Raw genomic sequence first — 14,594 nt, forward strand, 5'->3', positions numbered from 1 at the left:
CCACTATTTATGCTTTTCATTAGTATAAACATTAAATTTACATAAAAATTAACGTTTATACCAGTCAAAACTTTATGACTATACTGGCTAGACGTCATAGGGGAATACCCTAAACAAAAACGTTTATATAACTACGCGTTTTATATTTTTCCGACTGCTGGGCGACTGACTTTTTACTTACTGTAATTTATTTACAATCTACTTTGCTAATTGACTTTTCCCGTACCGTGGTTTGTTATTAAAAACATGGGCGAAAAGGAGAAAAAATACGATCGTCAATTACGACTTTGGGGTGATCATGGTCAAAGAGCAATTGAAAGCGCCCGAGTTTGCGTAATTAACGTCTCCGCGACTTCTACGGAAACTTTAAAAAATCTTATTCTTCCTGGTAATAATTTTATATGCCAGTTTAACATTGTTAAATAAATTAAAGTGTTAAATATACACCTGCAGCGTGGTGTAGTTAGTATTGGTTAAAACAATTGACTTCACTACATGATGTCCCGGCTTCGATCCCCACTGCTCCCATGCTGTAGTGCCCTTGAGTAAAGCGGGATAAACGATATGAAATCATACATAATATCCCAAACTGCCATAGGCAACTCAAGACTGGGTCGGGGTAATTGATGTTACTATATGTTACCACATTGAGGATAAAGAAATATTTAAAAGAAGAATATAAATATATGAATACATATATTCTCAAATCTATCAAATACATCAGGTGCTTATTTTACATTTTCACCCAAATATTTTCAGGAATTGGAAGTTTTGTAATTGTTGATGGTGGCCACATCTCTGCTGAAAATGCTGGAAGCAACTTTTTTCTTGACCCTGACCAAATAGGAGAAAACAGAGCTAAAGTGGCAACAAAAATGTTACTTGAATTAAACCCTGATGTAAAAGGAGAATATGTTGAGGAAAGTACTGAAGAATTGCTTGCAACTAATCCACAGTTTTTTAAGAACTTTACCGTTGTTGTAGCATGTGGATTAAAAGAAGAAACTTTGAAGAGCTTGGCTAATCTATTGTGGCAAAATAATGTTCCACTATTTACATGTATTTCATATGGATTTATAGGTAAACTAATACAAATTAAGTTTTTTGTATCTGTTAAAGAATAGTGTGTTTTACATTAAAGAAGTGTTAATGTAAAACTAAAACATTTTTTTAGGTCATCTTCGATTAATAGTTCAGGAACACTGTGTTGTTGAATCACATCCTGATAATGTTCTTGAAGATTTGAGATTAAATTTTCCATTACCCGAGTTTACTTCCTATGCCGACTCCATTAATCTTGATTCTTTATCAAGAAAAGATCATTCACACACACCATACTTGATCCTACTATACAAGTTTTTAAAGTTATGGAAGTTAGATCATAACGGACAGATCCCAAAATCTTATAAAGAAAAAAAAGAATTTAAGAATTGGATTCTAACCAAAGTTCGACCCAAGGAAAATGGCAGCCCAGGATCAGAAGAAAATTTTGACGAAGCTGCTAAGCAAGTGAACTCAGCCTTAGTACCTAGCTCAGTTCCATCACAAGTTCAGAAAATTTTTAACGACAATAGATGCAATATGATCACAGAAGAAAGCAATAACTTTTGGATATTGGCTAATGCACTTAAAAAATTTGTTGAAAATGAACCCAATCACTTGCTTCCCCTTCGAGGCTCATTACCAGACATGATATCAGATTCAGAGCGCTATGTTCAACTGCAAAGGATTTACAGGAACCAATCCAACTCAGATGTTATGGAGGTGACAAAATATGTTGCACAAATTTGTACGGAACTAGGATGTGGTAATGGAAAAATGTCAGAGCGTGATATAAAAAGATTTTGTCGAAATGCTCATTTTCTAAGAGTGATCAGGTAATTCTATATCGATTTTAGTTTTAGTATGATTTTTTCTGAATTGGTGTAACTTTTACCCAGATTTTCTAATCTGATTTGGCTAATGTTGTATTTTTTAGAACAAGATCTTTAGAGAGTGAATACAAATGTCCGAGCCAGCAAATTGTTGAATGTTTCACAGCAAGTGAAGACACAGACACAATGTGGTATGTGATGTTGCGATGTGCTGAAAGTTTTCGAACTTTACACGGACGATATCCCGGTGTTTCTGAAGAAGAAATGGAAAGTGACCTAAACAAATTAAAGGTATAAAAATACATGATTAATAAAAAAAATTAATTTAAATTTTTATTGCAATGTTACTGTTGTTGTTTTGTAGGGTTGCTTAAGAAACTTGACAAAATCCTGGGGTCTGCCAGGTGCCACAGAAGCAATTTCAGACGACTACCTTCAGGAAATTTGCCGTTGTGGAGCTGCTGAAATTCACTCGGTTGCTGCTTACATGGGTGGGGTGGCTGCCCAGGAGATTATCAAGATTATCACGAAGCAATATGTTCCAATCAACAGCGTTTATATCTACAATGGACTGAAATCAACTAGTTTAACAATTGATATTTAACATAATACTTAAAACTTCATAAAAATTAAAATTCATTTTTGAGCAATGCTTTTGCCACTGTAAATTAAAATTTGTAAAATCATTTTTTTTTGTAATTTATTTGTTATTGCACAATATTAATGAAAGTATGATTTGACTGCATGGCTTTTAAAATACAATTTAGTGCAAAATCATTTAAGGAAAATAAATTTGTAAGTCACATGAAAGAGGAACTGTGATCGTAAAAAAGCACAATAAAAAAGATTGGACACCCAAATAAAAATTCAATCACCGATACCACACCGTCAATTTTTGAAAATTGCTAACAATTAGTACGAAAAACTTCAGAAAAAAGCAATGATCAGATCAGTATAAAAAATGTTCGATAAATGTATTTGGTTTGGTATTATAAGTATGAACTAACAGTGATATAGACTATTTGCTCTATATTTGTGTATTTAACTACATTGCTATGGATGATTATCTACTAGATTAACACACTTGTCCACCAAATCTTGTGTTACTTTTAAAATATCAGGGTCTATGTTATCTAAAACAAGATTTTCGGGAACTTCAAGATTTTCTAAATTATTTTCTGTATTGTCATCTTTTACTGCTAGAGACTTTGGATCATTTGTTTCCAATTTATTTTCAGAATCAGTGTCCTCGCTTAATAGTGATAAAGAATTTTCAGACAATTGCTCAATTGTGTTAGAAATACTTGGACAAGATTTGCTATGAGAAGATAATGTTTCGTTCTGAGATTGAGAAATAGTGGGAACGCTAACAGATTTCACTTGTTGGTAAGCAACAGCATCTTTTGTTCTTGAAAATCAAACAAAAATATGGTAAAAATTTACAAGTAATTATATTGTTGTATTATATTATAAAAATTTGAATTTATAATTGCATTTTTTCAAATGCAACATTACTTTACCTAACACCAACTGCTGAAAGAACAACATCCATGTTATCCTGATAATCTAAGTGCCCAGTTATAATAGAGCTAAGGTCGATGTTAACCATTCTTCTATCTTCCCATAAGACTGGCTGTAAACCTGCAACACAAGCCTGCCTTGCACTTGTTCTGTATAGAAACCTTAGAAGCCAATCTGTTCTGTACAACATAAAAAAATTAATAAATTATCGGCAAAATTTTAAATTAAAATAGCACTTAAAAATTTAACCCAATTGCAAAATAATTATAAAATTAAAATAATTTACAACATAAATAGTAACACATTAAATATGCATTACAAAATAACATATTTTTGCCAATAATAAACAAGATATTTACTTGCAGTACCCATTAGTAATATGCCCAGCGACTACAGAAGAAAACTTCATCCAATCTTGCGGCTTTCCACTGACTGGGGCTCCCAGTAAATAAACATCTTCTATTATTCCACTGTGATCTATAAAATGAAATGCTGATAAGTAAAATACAGTATTACAGTTATGCTAGTTAAAAAAGTCATTTTTTAAATTCTTGGCAGCTGTTTTAAAATCTGGTTTAAGTTTTACTTTTTCTTTTTGCCATTTCTTCCAAGCAATGATAAATAACCCGTGCACCGAGACTGTAACCAATTAATGTCACCGGTCGATGGCCATGCTCTCTCGCTAGGAGCACCTCAGCTAGTTCTTTACCAACCTTTTTATAAATATATTCGTTCTTTAATTTTTTTAAAATGTTTAAGTTAGATCTATGTATATAATTTTTTATTGGTCAAATACTTTATATTTTATATTAACAAAGTTAAATTATGTGTTAGAAATTAAAAAACTGCAAACATAAAAATACAAAAGTATTATAAGAGCAAAATAGGAATATTTGGTTTTACGGAAATTGTTCTGACCTGACCAGATCTTTGCAGACAAACACTCCATGGATTGTCAATAACTCCAGCTACTGATAAAATAGATGCTGGCCAAGCTACTGCAGTTATAAGACCTAAAGGTAAATACCACATAAGTAAAATTTAAAAATCATTCAAGTATAGAAAAACAAGATATTTTTATATTAAAAGAATGAACTTAAAATCTAATTTTGATTTAAGCAATTTTAAATACTTAATGAATGCTAATTATTTTAATAATATATATCAAGTACTGTTATTTCATTAGGTGGTTGTCATCACTATCTAGACATAAATAAACAATACCTGCCTGAAAGAACAGTCAACTTTAAAGCTTCAGTGGCAGCCATACTAACAAGGTTGTTGAGAATATATTCAAACGCATTTCCCAACCTCATGAGATGTTTGGATTCCCATACAAGAGTAAACTGTTCATGTGATTGCAACATGTGACGCCAGGGATAAAAAAATCCATCTTCATAATAGAAACGTATTTAGTAAAAAGGTAACCTCCAGTACTTAAAAAAAAGGTGATTCGATTTAAATTTAATGAAAAAATACATTCTTATTGAGCTATTAATTTGAACAAACTAATACTACTAAATATCTTTTACCAACAATATCTTCTACCAAACTTAATTTTTCCCTTATTTTGATGATAAATGTTATATGAAGACTAACAAACTTACTGTCAGAGTCGTTTGAAAGCCATCCAGACACCCCGATTGTGATAGCAAGTTGTTTTGAAATGGTGATCGGTTGAAACTTAAACTCATCTATTCCTCCAACCCTTCTTTTCATCTTGTATCCTGTTAATCCCGCTCCTGCAGCCCCAAATAAAGATGTGATGATTGCAATACCAGCAACTGATCCCAGTGCAGCAGCAGAAGCACCTCCCAGAATAGCGCCTGGTTAAAATTTTTAAAAAAATGTTCAATTTTTCTATTAATGTCAGACATTAAAAAATAATTGAAGACAACTAGTAATCCCCTTTTAGATAATTATTCTTGATAAAAACTATATAATTATATGATAATTAATTATTAATAAGGGGAGGGCATAAAAGAAACAATTAATTAAGGAAAATTAAGTTGCAAAGAGCTTTTAGCTATATAATTAATTACATAAACTAAACATCTAAATTAATTAAACTAACTACATAAATTACAATTTGTGCTGTAAAGAATCTACTTAAAATAAATGTTACTTACCAGCACCAGCAGCTACTAAAGGAGCAGCTAGGCCACCTGTCAATCCAATTAAAGCTCCTCCCCCTGCAGTGGCTAAACCAATCAGAGCGTAGCGCTTGATCTTTTGGTTGCGAGCTTTCTTGGTTCGCATGTCATCATGTTCTCTAAATGGTTAATATAAAAAAGGTAAGGTTTGGTAAAAAATAACAAGGTTCCCTTGTTTTTATAAGACAATTAACAAAACAACATTGTTTTAAGATTTATTAAACTTACACTGATTCAAATTTATAAGCGTAGTTTCTTTAAAAATTGCTTACACTAACATGGAATTTGGTATAAACACTTAATGTTTTACCTTAAATTAATTTAAATCAATAAATTTTTAAATTGTTATTCATAAATTTGCACTCACGATTTTTCCTTTTCCGAACTTTTGCTTAATATTTGAACCAGATCTTCTTCAACTTTTTCAAGGTCTTCAAACTTAATGTGCATCTGCCAAGTCACATGTCTAATCAAAAATCTCATTCTTGCGTCATATCGACCACTAGATGATGTCACAGCCCATAAAGCTATGTCATTTACCAACTGGTGTAAGTTTTCCTAGAAAAATAATTTATTTATTATTATTTTTAATTTTATTTTTAAAAGTAAAATTTTTTTTTTATTTCAAGAAAAATATGATTTTTTTAGGTTTTGATTATACTTAAATCTTGGTAAATTATTTAAGTTATGGTACATGTGCTTATTTAAAGCCCAATTCATTAGAAAAACTACAAACAAAAGTGCTATAACAACAGTACAGTATGTCAATATTGCATTATTGACATACCAGCATTGTGTAAATAAATTTCAATGAACAAATAGAAAGAATGAAAAAAATCAATTTTTTTATCTGTAAAAATATTTACTTTTACGTTGTCTTCTGAAAGTAAATTTTCCACAAAAATATCAGTACCTTGGGAACCATGTCCATCAGACAATGCATGCATTGTGTTGACAACATTGTTTGGCAGAGAAAGGTGGGCAACAAATGATGTCATAAAATGGTGGCGAAATTCTCTGGGGACAAAACACATTTTTAACCTGACTAAAAAAGTAATTTATTATACAAATTTAAAAATTTAATTAAAATTTTTTTTCAACCTAGAAAAAACAGGGTCTGTCTTTAAAATGGATATGATTTTTTGTTTACAACTGTGGTTTTAAGATATGTACTTGTCTGTTTTGTCGTTGTATAGAAGATTAAGGGCAGCTGCACATAATCCCGCATAACTAAATTTTGCCAAATCGTTTAAACTTTTCAAATATTTTGCAGAATTGTTAAATGGATTTTCACTGTCTATTAAGTTTTCTATTTCTTCATTCTTTTTGTTTTGAGCAACAGAAGTAGTTTCATTTTCGTTGGTGTCCATATTTTTCAGGGTAAAAAAATGCAGTCAATCAAAATGTGTTTTCATATATTAATCATTTTTTGTGTTAACATTAACTTACATTGTTATATAAACAATAAAAAATTTCACCTAGTACCTTAAACATATTGAATATAATTTTAAATATAATATGGCAGCTCAAAAAAATTCAACCTACTAAAACAACAACTATATTAAATAATATACCAAAACAAGCATGCATGGTTTCATATTAAAGGACAATATCTTACAAGATTATGTTGAATAAAAACGACTTTAATTAAATATCACTTATTCATGCTTTATAAAGTCTTTATACTACTAAAATTACACTATAATTTCCACAAGGTTGCATAGGAACGCAAAGCATAAAGTTAATATTTGTTAATATACTTTTTAATTTACTTTACAATTCAAGTGTTTTAAGATATTTAATTTCATAGCAAAATATTTTGAAAATTTGAACTAGCGAATGTGCAATAATAATGTATAGGTAGTACTTTAAGCATTATGTCATGCAAACAAGTTAATTTACACAGCAATAAAAAGTGCTTCAACGATTAACATAAACAATTGTGTTTAAATGATGAATGTAACTTAGAAAAAGGATGTTAAAATAAAATTGATTACACTGTTCCTGCGATTCATAACACCTTCACAAGATAAACAGCAAACAATAATCACTGACAATTAACAAAACATTTAATCAAATATTGTAAATTGAATTTGATTTTTGTAAAATCATAAAGTTAACATAATTTAAATCGAACTTTTTCATTTTTCTTTTTTTTAGTACAGAAAAAAATGTTTAATTATGTGCTATAGTTTTGGAATAGTGGGTACATATTATATTATTTAGTAAAATTTCCTACCCAAAACTACTACCAATAAATTGGCAGATTTATAAATTGAGACCTATTCATAAGTGATTTTAAAACTGTTAAACAGAAAAAAATATGGCAAACTATATTCATTAGGGCTTAAATATATTTTACATAACACCAATGTGTACAGTAAAAAAGGAACAAAATAAACCAATAAATATGCACCTTTGACCTTTTTTGTACTCGGTACCAATATGCCTTAAAATGTTACCATAAATTACCACATAATCCTTTGGGGGTCTTCCAAATCTTCCCACGCAAATGTTTTGTTTGTAAACACTAACACTGTCACTGCATTCACAACCACATGTAAGGCTATCTCCAGCATAACAGTAATCCTTGTTTGTTCTTTAATGTGGAGACGAAACATGATGTAGGGTAAAATGAAATAACGAAATTCAAGAAGCTTCTGTGGAACGGTTACAGCTATAACACATACTGCATATACAACTTTCCATAGGGTTGGGTTATGCGTCGAAGACAGGCTATCGTTAATGCTCCAAATTGCATATAGATAAACTGGAGCTAGAAGATATTTTACAACATTTCGACCCAAAACCAATTTCCAGATGTAAAAAACATAATGCCGATTGTCAGCAAGTAAGTAAGGGTGAACATATGTGTAGTTAAAAATCACATATATGATAATAACAAGGCTTGCCAAACATTCATATTTTCGATGTGTGATCATTTCAATAAAACGGCGAATTTTTTCTGGGGTGATTAGAACCGGCGCCGCAAAAAACAACAAAAAACCGGAGACATACAAAAATTGCGACAGATTCAAAACAGCAGTATGACTACTTCTGTCTCCTACCACAATGCCTTTGTTTATAAATACAAACAAGCAAAACACTGCTATTACTGCCAAATAGGACCATATCAATTTTCCCACTACCAAGATGTTTTGAACAACTAACAAGTATTTAAGCACAGCAGCAAGGGTTTGTGCCATTAGCTGGGCCAGTTTGTCTTTAACATTGGGAGATGCAGCTATTTTGTCGAGCTCCGACATTTTTTCTAGATGTTCAGCAACTATTGTTCCTGCCATGAAGAACACCCAAACTATGTTATTTTGCCGGAAGACAACAGAAAAAAACCCAAGTATCGCTGCCATATTGTGGTTTCCCTTTAGACAAGCAAAGTAAGAAGCTAACACAAGAGTTACTGATCCAGGGTCCGTGTAGTATAAAAAAGAATAAAAATAAAGCAACGGGAAAACAGCAATAACAACAGATGATGTCAATTTATATTCAATTTCACTTGGTGTCGGTTTTGTGTTTTCATCAATTTCTTGTCTTTTTCCAAAAATTAGGCTTGCCAGGACCATATTGCATGCATTAAACAAAACATTAATAAATCTTAAGGCTGCAATTGAGCATGCAACTTTTCCTTTCACCAAAATAAGAGGAAACAAGACCAGCAATGAAGAGATATACATTCCTGGTAAGGTTGTAATTTTTGGATTCCAATACGAAAAATTTCCAGAACAAAACTTTTGTGCTTGTGGTACGTGAAAAATTTCGTCAATAAACATGTTAGGTTGAACTGTGTTCATAAATTGAAATAAAACAGCAGTCACGCAGACATAAACTCCAACTTGTATCATTAATTGCGACATCGTCAAATATTTATCTCAAAAATACGTATTTACAGATTTAAATAATTAATAAACGTCTAAATCTAATAAACCTTAAGAACTCTTCTGCAACAGTATAAATAATGTACTATTAAAATATTAATTACGTAAAAACATCAACAAGTTTTTTTACTAAACACTTTTTACCGTCTGTAAACTATTTCGAAAACTGGACGTTCTTCTACGATACGACTAATTTACGCTGTGTAGTTGACAATCGTAAAACTGTTAAAATGTTTACAATTTTTTACACGGGTCTAATGTAAAGGGCGGGGTGTTTTAGTGGAGCGCGGAAACCATGTTTTTTATATTTTTGATTACAATATGTTATCCAAAAATAAAAATAAAAAATTTAAATTGTTTTATTACATTTACATTTATAAATATTTTGTATAAATTAAACTGCAAAAAATAATATATTACAATGCCATTATTACTAATTTACTAGGTAAATGAAAAGATTAATATTCACAGTAGAAAGTGCGTGCATCATAAATATTGATATTGAATTAACATTTCTTTATATTTTCTGGCCACGTAAATGTGCATTTATCCCTTGTAGCCAATTCTCCAAAAATATAAAAATTTAATAGTCGGTGTGTTATACATCTTTGGCATTTATACCCTTTCGAGAGATAATGTTTTAATTTTGCTCCGCGGCCAAATTTATAATTGTCTTCCACAAATCACCGTTATGATTTCTTAGTAGAGCTTCTTTTATTTTCAAGCTGTTGAACGGTTAGTGTGTTACCACTTGTAGACGGCAGTTGAGCATTTGCTTCATTAAGCTGACACTCTAGTTCATAAACTCGATGTTTTAATTTTTGTTGAGACGAGGTGTATTCTGCCATCATGCGGGCAAACTTATTTTGAATTTTTTCCATCGATTTTTCCATGTAAACAATTCGTTCAAACGCCTCTTTATCATCCATTGCTCCAGCATTCTATAAATAGAAAAAATAATTTTTTTAAATATCAGAAATAACAAACGTAAGAGAAATGTTTTTGAATCTTACTTCTTCTTCTTTTTCTTGCACCATTCCGTCTTTCATTAAAATTTTTCTTCCCTTTTCCTCAAGAACCGATTTAGCTCCAGGATATTCCGACAACACCTCGAGTAAATCATCTTTTGAAAGACAAAACAAATCTGTGTAGCTATTTGTAAAGTAAACACAAATTTTATTAGTTTTCCCGAACAACATTTTTTTTTTTACGTTATTATAGATATTTTTTATTGAAAGTAGCCCCTTAAAAATGTGTAGCACTTATAAATAAAATATGAACTAAAATGTATTTTAAAGCTTAATACAAATAGCTAATACTAACGCTTTATTTTAAAATTGACAACTGGCTTTTCAACATACATCTTGAGTTTGTAAGCCTTAAAATTTATACATAAAATTTATTTTTAATCCTAGTTTGTTGTGCCTTTTTACAAAAATTAAATTACCCGATGCTGCGAACATTAGCTGTGCGCCGGTTTCCAGTTTTAGTTCCGCTTATATTTAAAATACTAATTTCACCAAAATAAGCTCCATCACCTAACACAGCATATTGTGTTATTCCATCGTCTGCGACTACGCCCAATTTACCTAAACATCAAAACATTAGCAAATATATTTATCTAATAAAAAAATTAAATTAGGGTTTTTAAAACCTTACGATAGTTTTTCTTATAAAAATACATCTTAATTAAAATACCTTCTTTTACGATGTACATTTCTTTACCAACATCTCCTTTACGACAAATATAATCTCCAGGACTGAACACTTGAGGTCGCAGTTTTAACACAAGCTCGATCAGCAGGCCTGGCTCGCAATCCTAACAAAACACAAAGAAAAAAAAATTTTATTGACAAAAAAAATGCCAATGCCTGCTTGAAATAACGCAATAAAAGCTATAAATAATGCATTTTAATTAATGTGTCATTATGCAACGTAACTTCATTACACAAATAAATAAGCAAAAATCAATAAGCATGAATAAAGTATATCGAATCCACCTGAAAAATACTGACTCTCCGCAAAGTTTCCAAATGAACGCTAATGGCAATTTCGGCTCGCAGCGTATCAGGCAAAAGACTTAAAATCGCTTTCTCGTCTGTAGATTTTTTGTTTGTCCACAGATAGTCGAACCATTTTATGACCCGTTTTTGAAGAGTTTTACTAACTGCTCTGAACTAAAAATAACAAAATAATAAATTTAACCACAATGAAAAGTAGTTTTAAAATATTAATAACTAGATTTGACTACGTATGTGAAATTTCATATTTTTTGAAATTTACCTGCATATACTGTTTAATAGCATCCATTTTACATTGAAATTCCGATCTAGCTGCATTCATGTTACTAATCATGGAACCAACATTACCGACAATTGTTGCAAAAATTAACACGCCAACCAAAAAATCCACAACCTGAAAAATGAATTTTATATTAAATTAATTAAAAATTAAAAATTGATTCATGATATACTTTGCCAATTTACTTACTTGAAACAAGTATTCGATGTCTTTCTCGGGCATGGGAGTTTCCCCAATAGTAGTAAGGGTTAGAGTTGACCAATACAAGCTTTGGATATATTTTCTTGCCAAGCCGTCGTAAGGGGGCTCTGATGGGTCGGGGTAAACCCATTCATCAGACCCAAAACTAAAATTAAAAGAAGTGTAAGGTTTAACAAAAAAAATTACTTAAAAAAATAAACAGCCTTCAAAAACTAATTGAATTATTTTTATTATTTTTAAAATTGTTTTATATTATAAATCCTAATGACTCGACAATTTCTTACCCGATTGCTTTTGATATGGCGTAATAGATACAAGCATTCCAGTGGATAATAATGATGATGTAAAATACAAGAATGGAAATTCGAAAAAGATTGGGATATTGGGTTCGAGTCTCAACGCGCTCAAAACATTCGAACATCCGTGAAAAACGCAAAACACGATTAAACCTCGAAAAAAATAAAAGTAAATTTTTACGGTAACTGACACATATAAAAACAGATAATTTTTAAAGGAGTGGTTCATAAATTGTTTTTGTTTATTCTTGATGTAGAATAACTGATGTTATTTACAAGCATAAGCATCTTTATTACCTTAATTGTAAAGTGTTGATCCCAAATACAATGTATCCTAAATCAGTTGGTAAAATAGAAATAACATCCATATAAAACTGAAAATTTTTTCTGTAAGCTTTTCGTAAGCGATGTTTATCTTTAACAAGCAGTCCTTGCTCCAGAAAACCTATTTAACGCAAAAAATATTAAAGTTATTTTTAAATTGGATTTGCATTGATTTCAACAATGTAGTTATAAAATAAAAAAAGTAAAAAATTACATATATAATAAATAAGATTAAAAAAGTTATTTTACATAGTTTTAATTCAGTTTTTGTGTATAAGGCAATTCAAAAAAAGCTTAAATCTAATCTAGAATATAATTCATTTATTTTAACGAATATATATGACAAATATTGCCAAAAGACTAAACACAACTAATTATTTTTTACAAAACAACACCTGTCTTTGCTCGAACCAGCATGTCAAAAATGTATATGACGTCACAAAGGTAATCAAGAGGCAGCCACATAAGCGTGTTCTGTTCTTGCAAATCCTCGAAGCAAGATCGGGCGACAACGAAGCAAATATTGTAAAACACAGCACACGTTATGACTAATAACCACCAAAAGTAAAAACCCTCGGCAGGGTCGATCACCCAGTATTTTGTTTTGGGTTTTCTTTTAGGTGCTGCTTCGCCAGTGCTAAAAAGAGTTAATTGATTTAACGAGGTATTTTAAACATATTTTAGTAATTACAGAATTACACATGGTCCTAATTAATATTATGTTTATTTAAAATTTATAACACTAGTCAATTAAAATTTTAAAATTATTAACTAAGCCTATTGTTTTATAAAACACAATTAAAAAAGTGCTTACTCGTTATTTTTGTTTGAATTCTGATTGTCAGACATAGACAAGTTCGGTGATACAGGCATCGGTGGCCCTTGTATGCGGGCCAGCATTTCATGTTGTTGAACTGGTGTGTTCGGCCTTCTTACCCACCTTTTTGCTCTATTGTAAATTAAACACGTTTAAGAGTGTATTATATGTTTGTAAGTACTTTGCCTAAAGCTGGCAGATTGCAAGTTTAATACCAAACAAGCAAAACAGTTAGGCCCAACTCAGTTATGTAACACTAATATGCCTTTAGAAATCTATTTTAATATAAAATTTGTCTACTAAAAGTATATTACAACAATTAGAATATTACAAACTGTAAAAACTCACCGTACTATCATATTTACAAATCTTTCTAAATAATTTTTGTTATCTAATTTTAAATTTTGTCGTTGACTATGCGAGGTTGAAGGCATACTGATTGAATTTTCCAAGTCGTCGTGGGTACATATTGAAAACACACTAAACAAAACACAAATTCATTAAACTGTTAAATGTTATACCACGTGCAATGTATTAACACATACTAACTAATCATTAAACGTTTCTTAGTTATTTAAATGGTTCAAACCAGTATATAACAAACACAGAAACAAACAAACAAGCTACTAGTAATAGGCTACCTGCTACTGGAAACATCTACTGGTTGTGTGTTTGGCAGATAGTAATCTTTACTTAATGCATGCTCAGGTGATATTAATATAACAGGTGTCGTTAAAGTAAGTCCAGAAGCCGATCTTGGCCTTACGTTCATAGGTAAAACCCGATTTGCCATTTGGTCGAAATCTAAAACTTGTCCAAAAATGTATCTAATACCCCTTTAATAAGTTACCTTACCTAATATGCATCTGGTCAGTAAACCATGATTTATCTGTAAATACTAAAAATAGTGTTTATCACTTGCAGTTTACGATGGATTACTTGTAGCTATCTCTAAACCAAACTTCAATACTACTATTTTTATTTCGGATCTATTTCTTTAACAATTCTAATTTTTTTGGAGAACCGTTAACTACAAGTATTCAATAATAATATTCTTAACTCGATTCAAACCGTTTTAAGGTGACTTGTAATAATACTCTGTTTCAAAAACAGTTGCAAATATTTTATTAAACTGCGTGCACTGTTTTCTATAAATGGCATGCACTGAAAAGCCAACAAATCGATAATAAACAAAAGAGTGCAACCAGCATATA

The 14,594-nt window shown here is 30.7% G+C and overlaps 4 protein-coding genes across 5 annotated transcripts; 1 reads left to right on the top strand and 3 right to left on the bottom strand.

Annotated features, from left to right (window-relative positions):
• Positions 1 to 152: 152 nt before the first annotated feature.
• LOC145745066 (NEDD8-activating enzyme E1 regulatory subunit-like) lies at positions 153 to 2,715 on the top strand. Its single transcript, XM_082563058.1, has 5 exons — positions 153 to 388; positions 760 to 1,080; positions 1,175 to 1,877; positions 1,979 to 2,165; positions 2,239 to 2,715. The coding sequence occupies exons 1-5, from the start codon at positions 247 to 249 to the stop codon at positions 2,476 to 2,478; spliced, it is 1,593 nt and encodes a 530-aa protein (XP_082419184.1). The 5' UTR covers positions 153 to 246; the 3' UTR covers positions 2,479 to 2,715.
• Positions 2,576 to 7,031, bottom strand: LOC145745051 (transmembrane and coiled-coil domain-containing protein 4-like). 2 transcript variants are annotated; one of them, XM_082563048.1, is made up of 11 exons: positions 6,722 to 7,031; positions 6,415 to 6,565; positions 5,916 to 6,106; positions 5,525 to 5,667; positions 5,003 to 5,221; positions 4,624 to 4,788; positions 4,314 to 4,408; positions 3,982 to 4,108; positions 3,764 to 3,872; positions 3,395 to 3,574; positions 2,576 to 3,282 (listed from the first exon to the last, which is right to left on the bottom strand). In XM_082563048.1, the coding sequence occupies exons 1-11, from the start codon at positions 6,916 to 6,918 to the stop codon at positions 2,928 to 2,930; spliced, it is 1,932 nt and encodes a 643-aa protein (XP_082419174.1). In that variant the 5' UTR covers positions 6,919 to 7,031; the 3' UTR covers positions 2,576 to 2,927. The 2 variants fall into 2 exon arrangements, with proteins under 2 accessions (XP_082419174.1, XP_082419167.1); XM_082563041.1 differs by having other exon boundaries at positions 3,755 to 3,872.
• An 8-nt stretch (positions 7,032 to 7,039) lies between these two features.
• On the bottom strand, positions 7,040 to 9,558 carry LOC145745077 (dol-P-Glc:Glc(2)Man(9)GlcNAc(2)-PP-Dol alpha-1,2-glucosyltransferase-like). The gene has a single exon (XM_082563069.1). The coding sequence runs from the start codon at positions 9,418 to 9,420 to the stop codon at positions 8,017 to 8,019; it is 1,404 nt and encodes a 467-aa protein (XP_082419195.1). The 5' UTR covers positions 9,421 to 9,558; the 3' UTR covers positions 7,040 to 8,016.
• A 572-nt stretch (positions 9,559 to 10,130) lies between these two features.
• On the bottom strand, positions 10,131 to 14,173 carry LOC145748919 (cyclic nucleotide-gated channel alpha-3-like). Its single transcript, XM_082564998.1, has 13 exons — positions 14,022 to 14,173; positions 13,729 to 13,860; positions 13,378 to 13,512; positions 12,959 to 13,200; positions 12,537 to 12,684; positions 12,228 to 12,392; positions 11,932 to 12,088; positions 11,725 to 11,856; positions 11,442 to 11,618; positions 11,140 to 11,260; positions 10,889 to 11,030; positions 10,455 to 10,593; positions 10,131 to 10,382 (listed from the first exon to the last, which is right to left on the bottom strand). The coding sequence occupies exons 1-13, from the start codon at positions 14,171 to 14,173 to the stop codon at positions 10,131 to 10,133; spliced, it is 2,094 nt and encodes a 697-aa protein (XP_082421124.1).
• Positions 14,174 to 14,594: the final 421 nt, after the last annotated feature.

This window comes from Corella eumyota, chromosome 1 (assembly GCF_963082875.1).
Source record: "Corella eumyota chromosome 1, kaCorEumy4.1, whole genome shotgun sequence".
NCBI lineage: Eukaryota > Metazoa > Chordata > Ascidiacea > Phlebobranchia > Corellidae > Corella > Corella eumyota.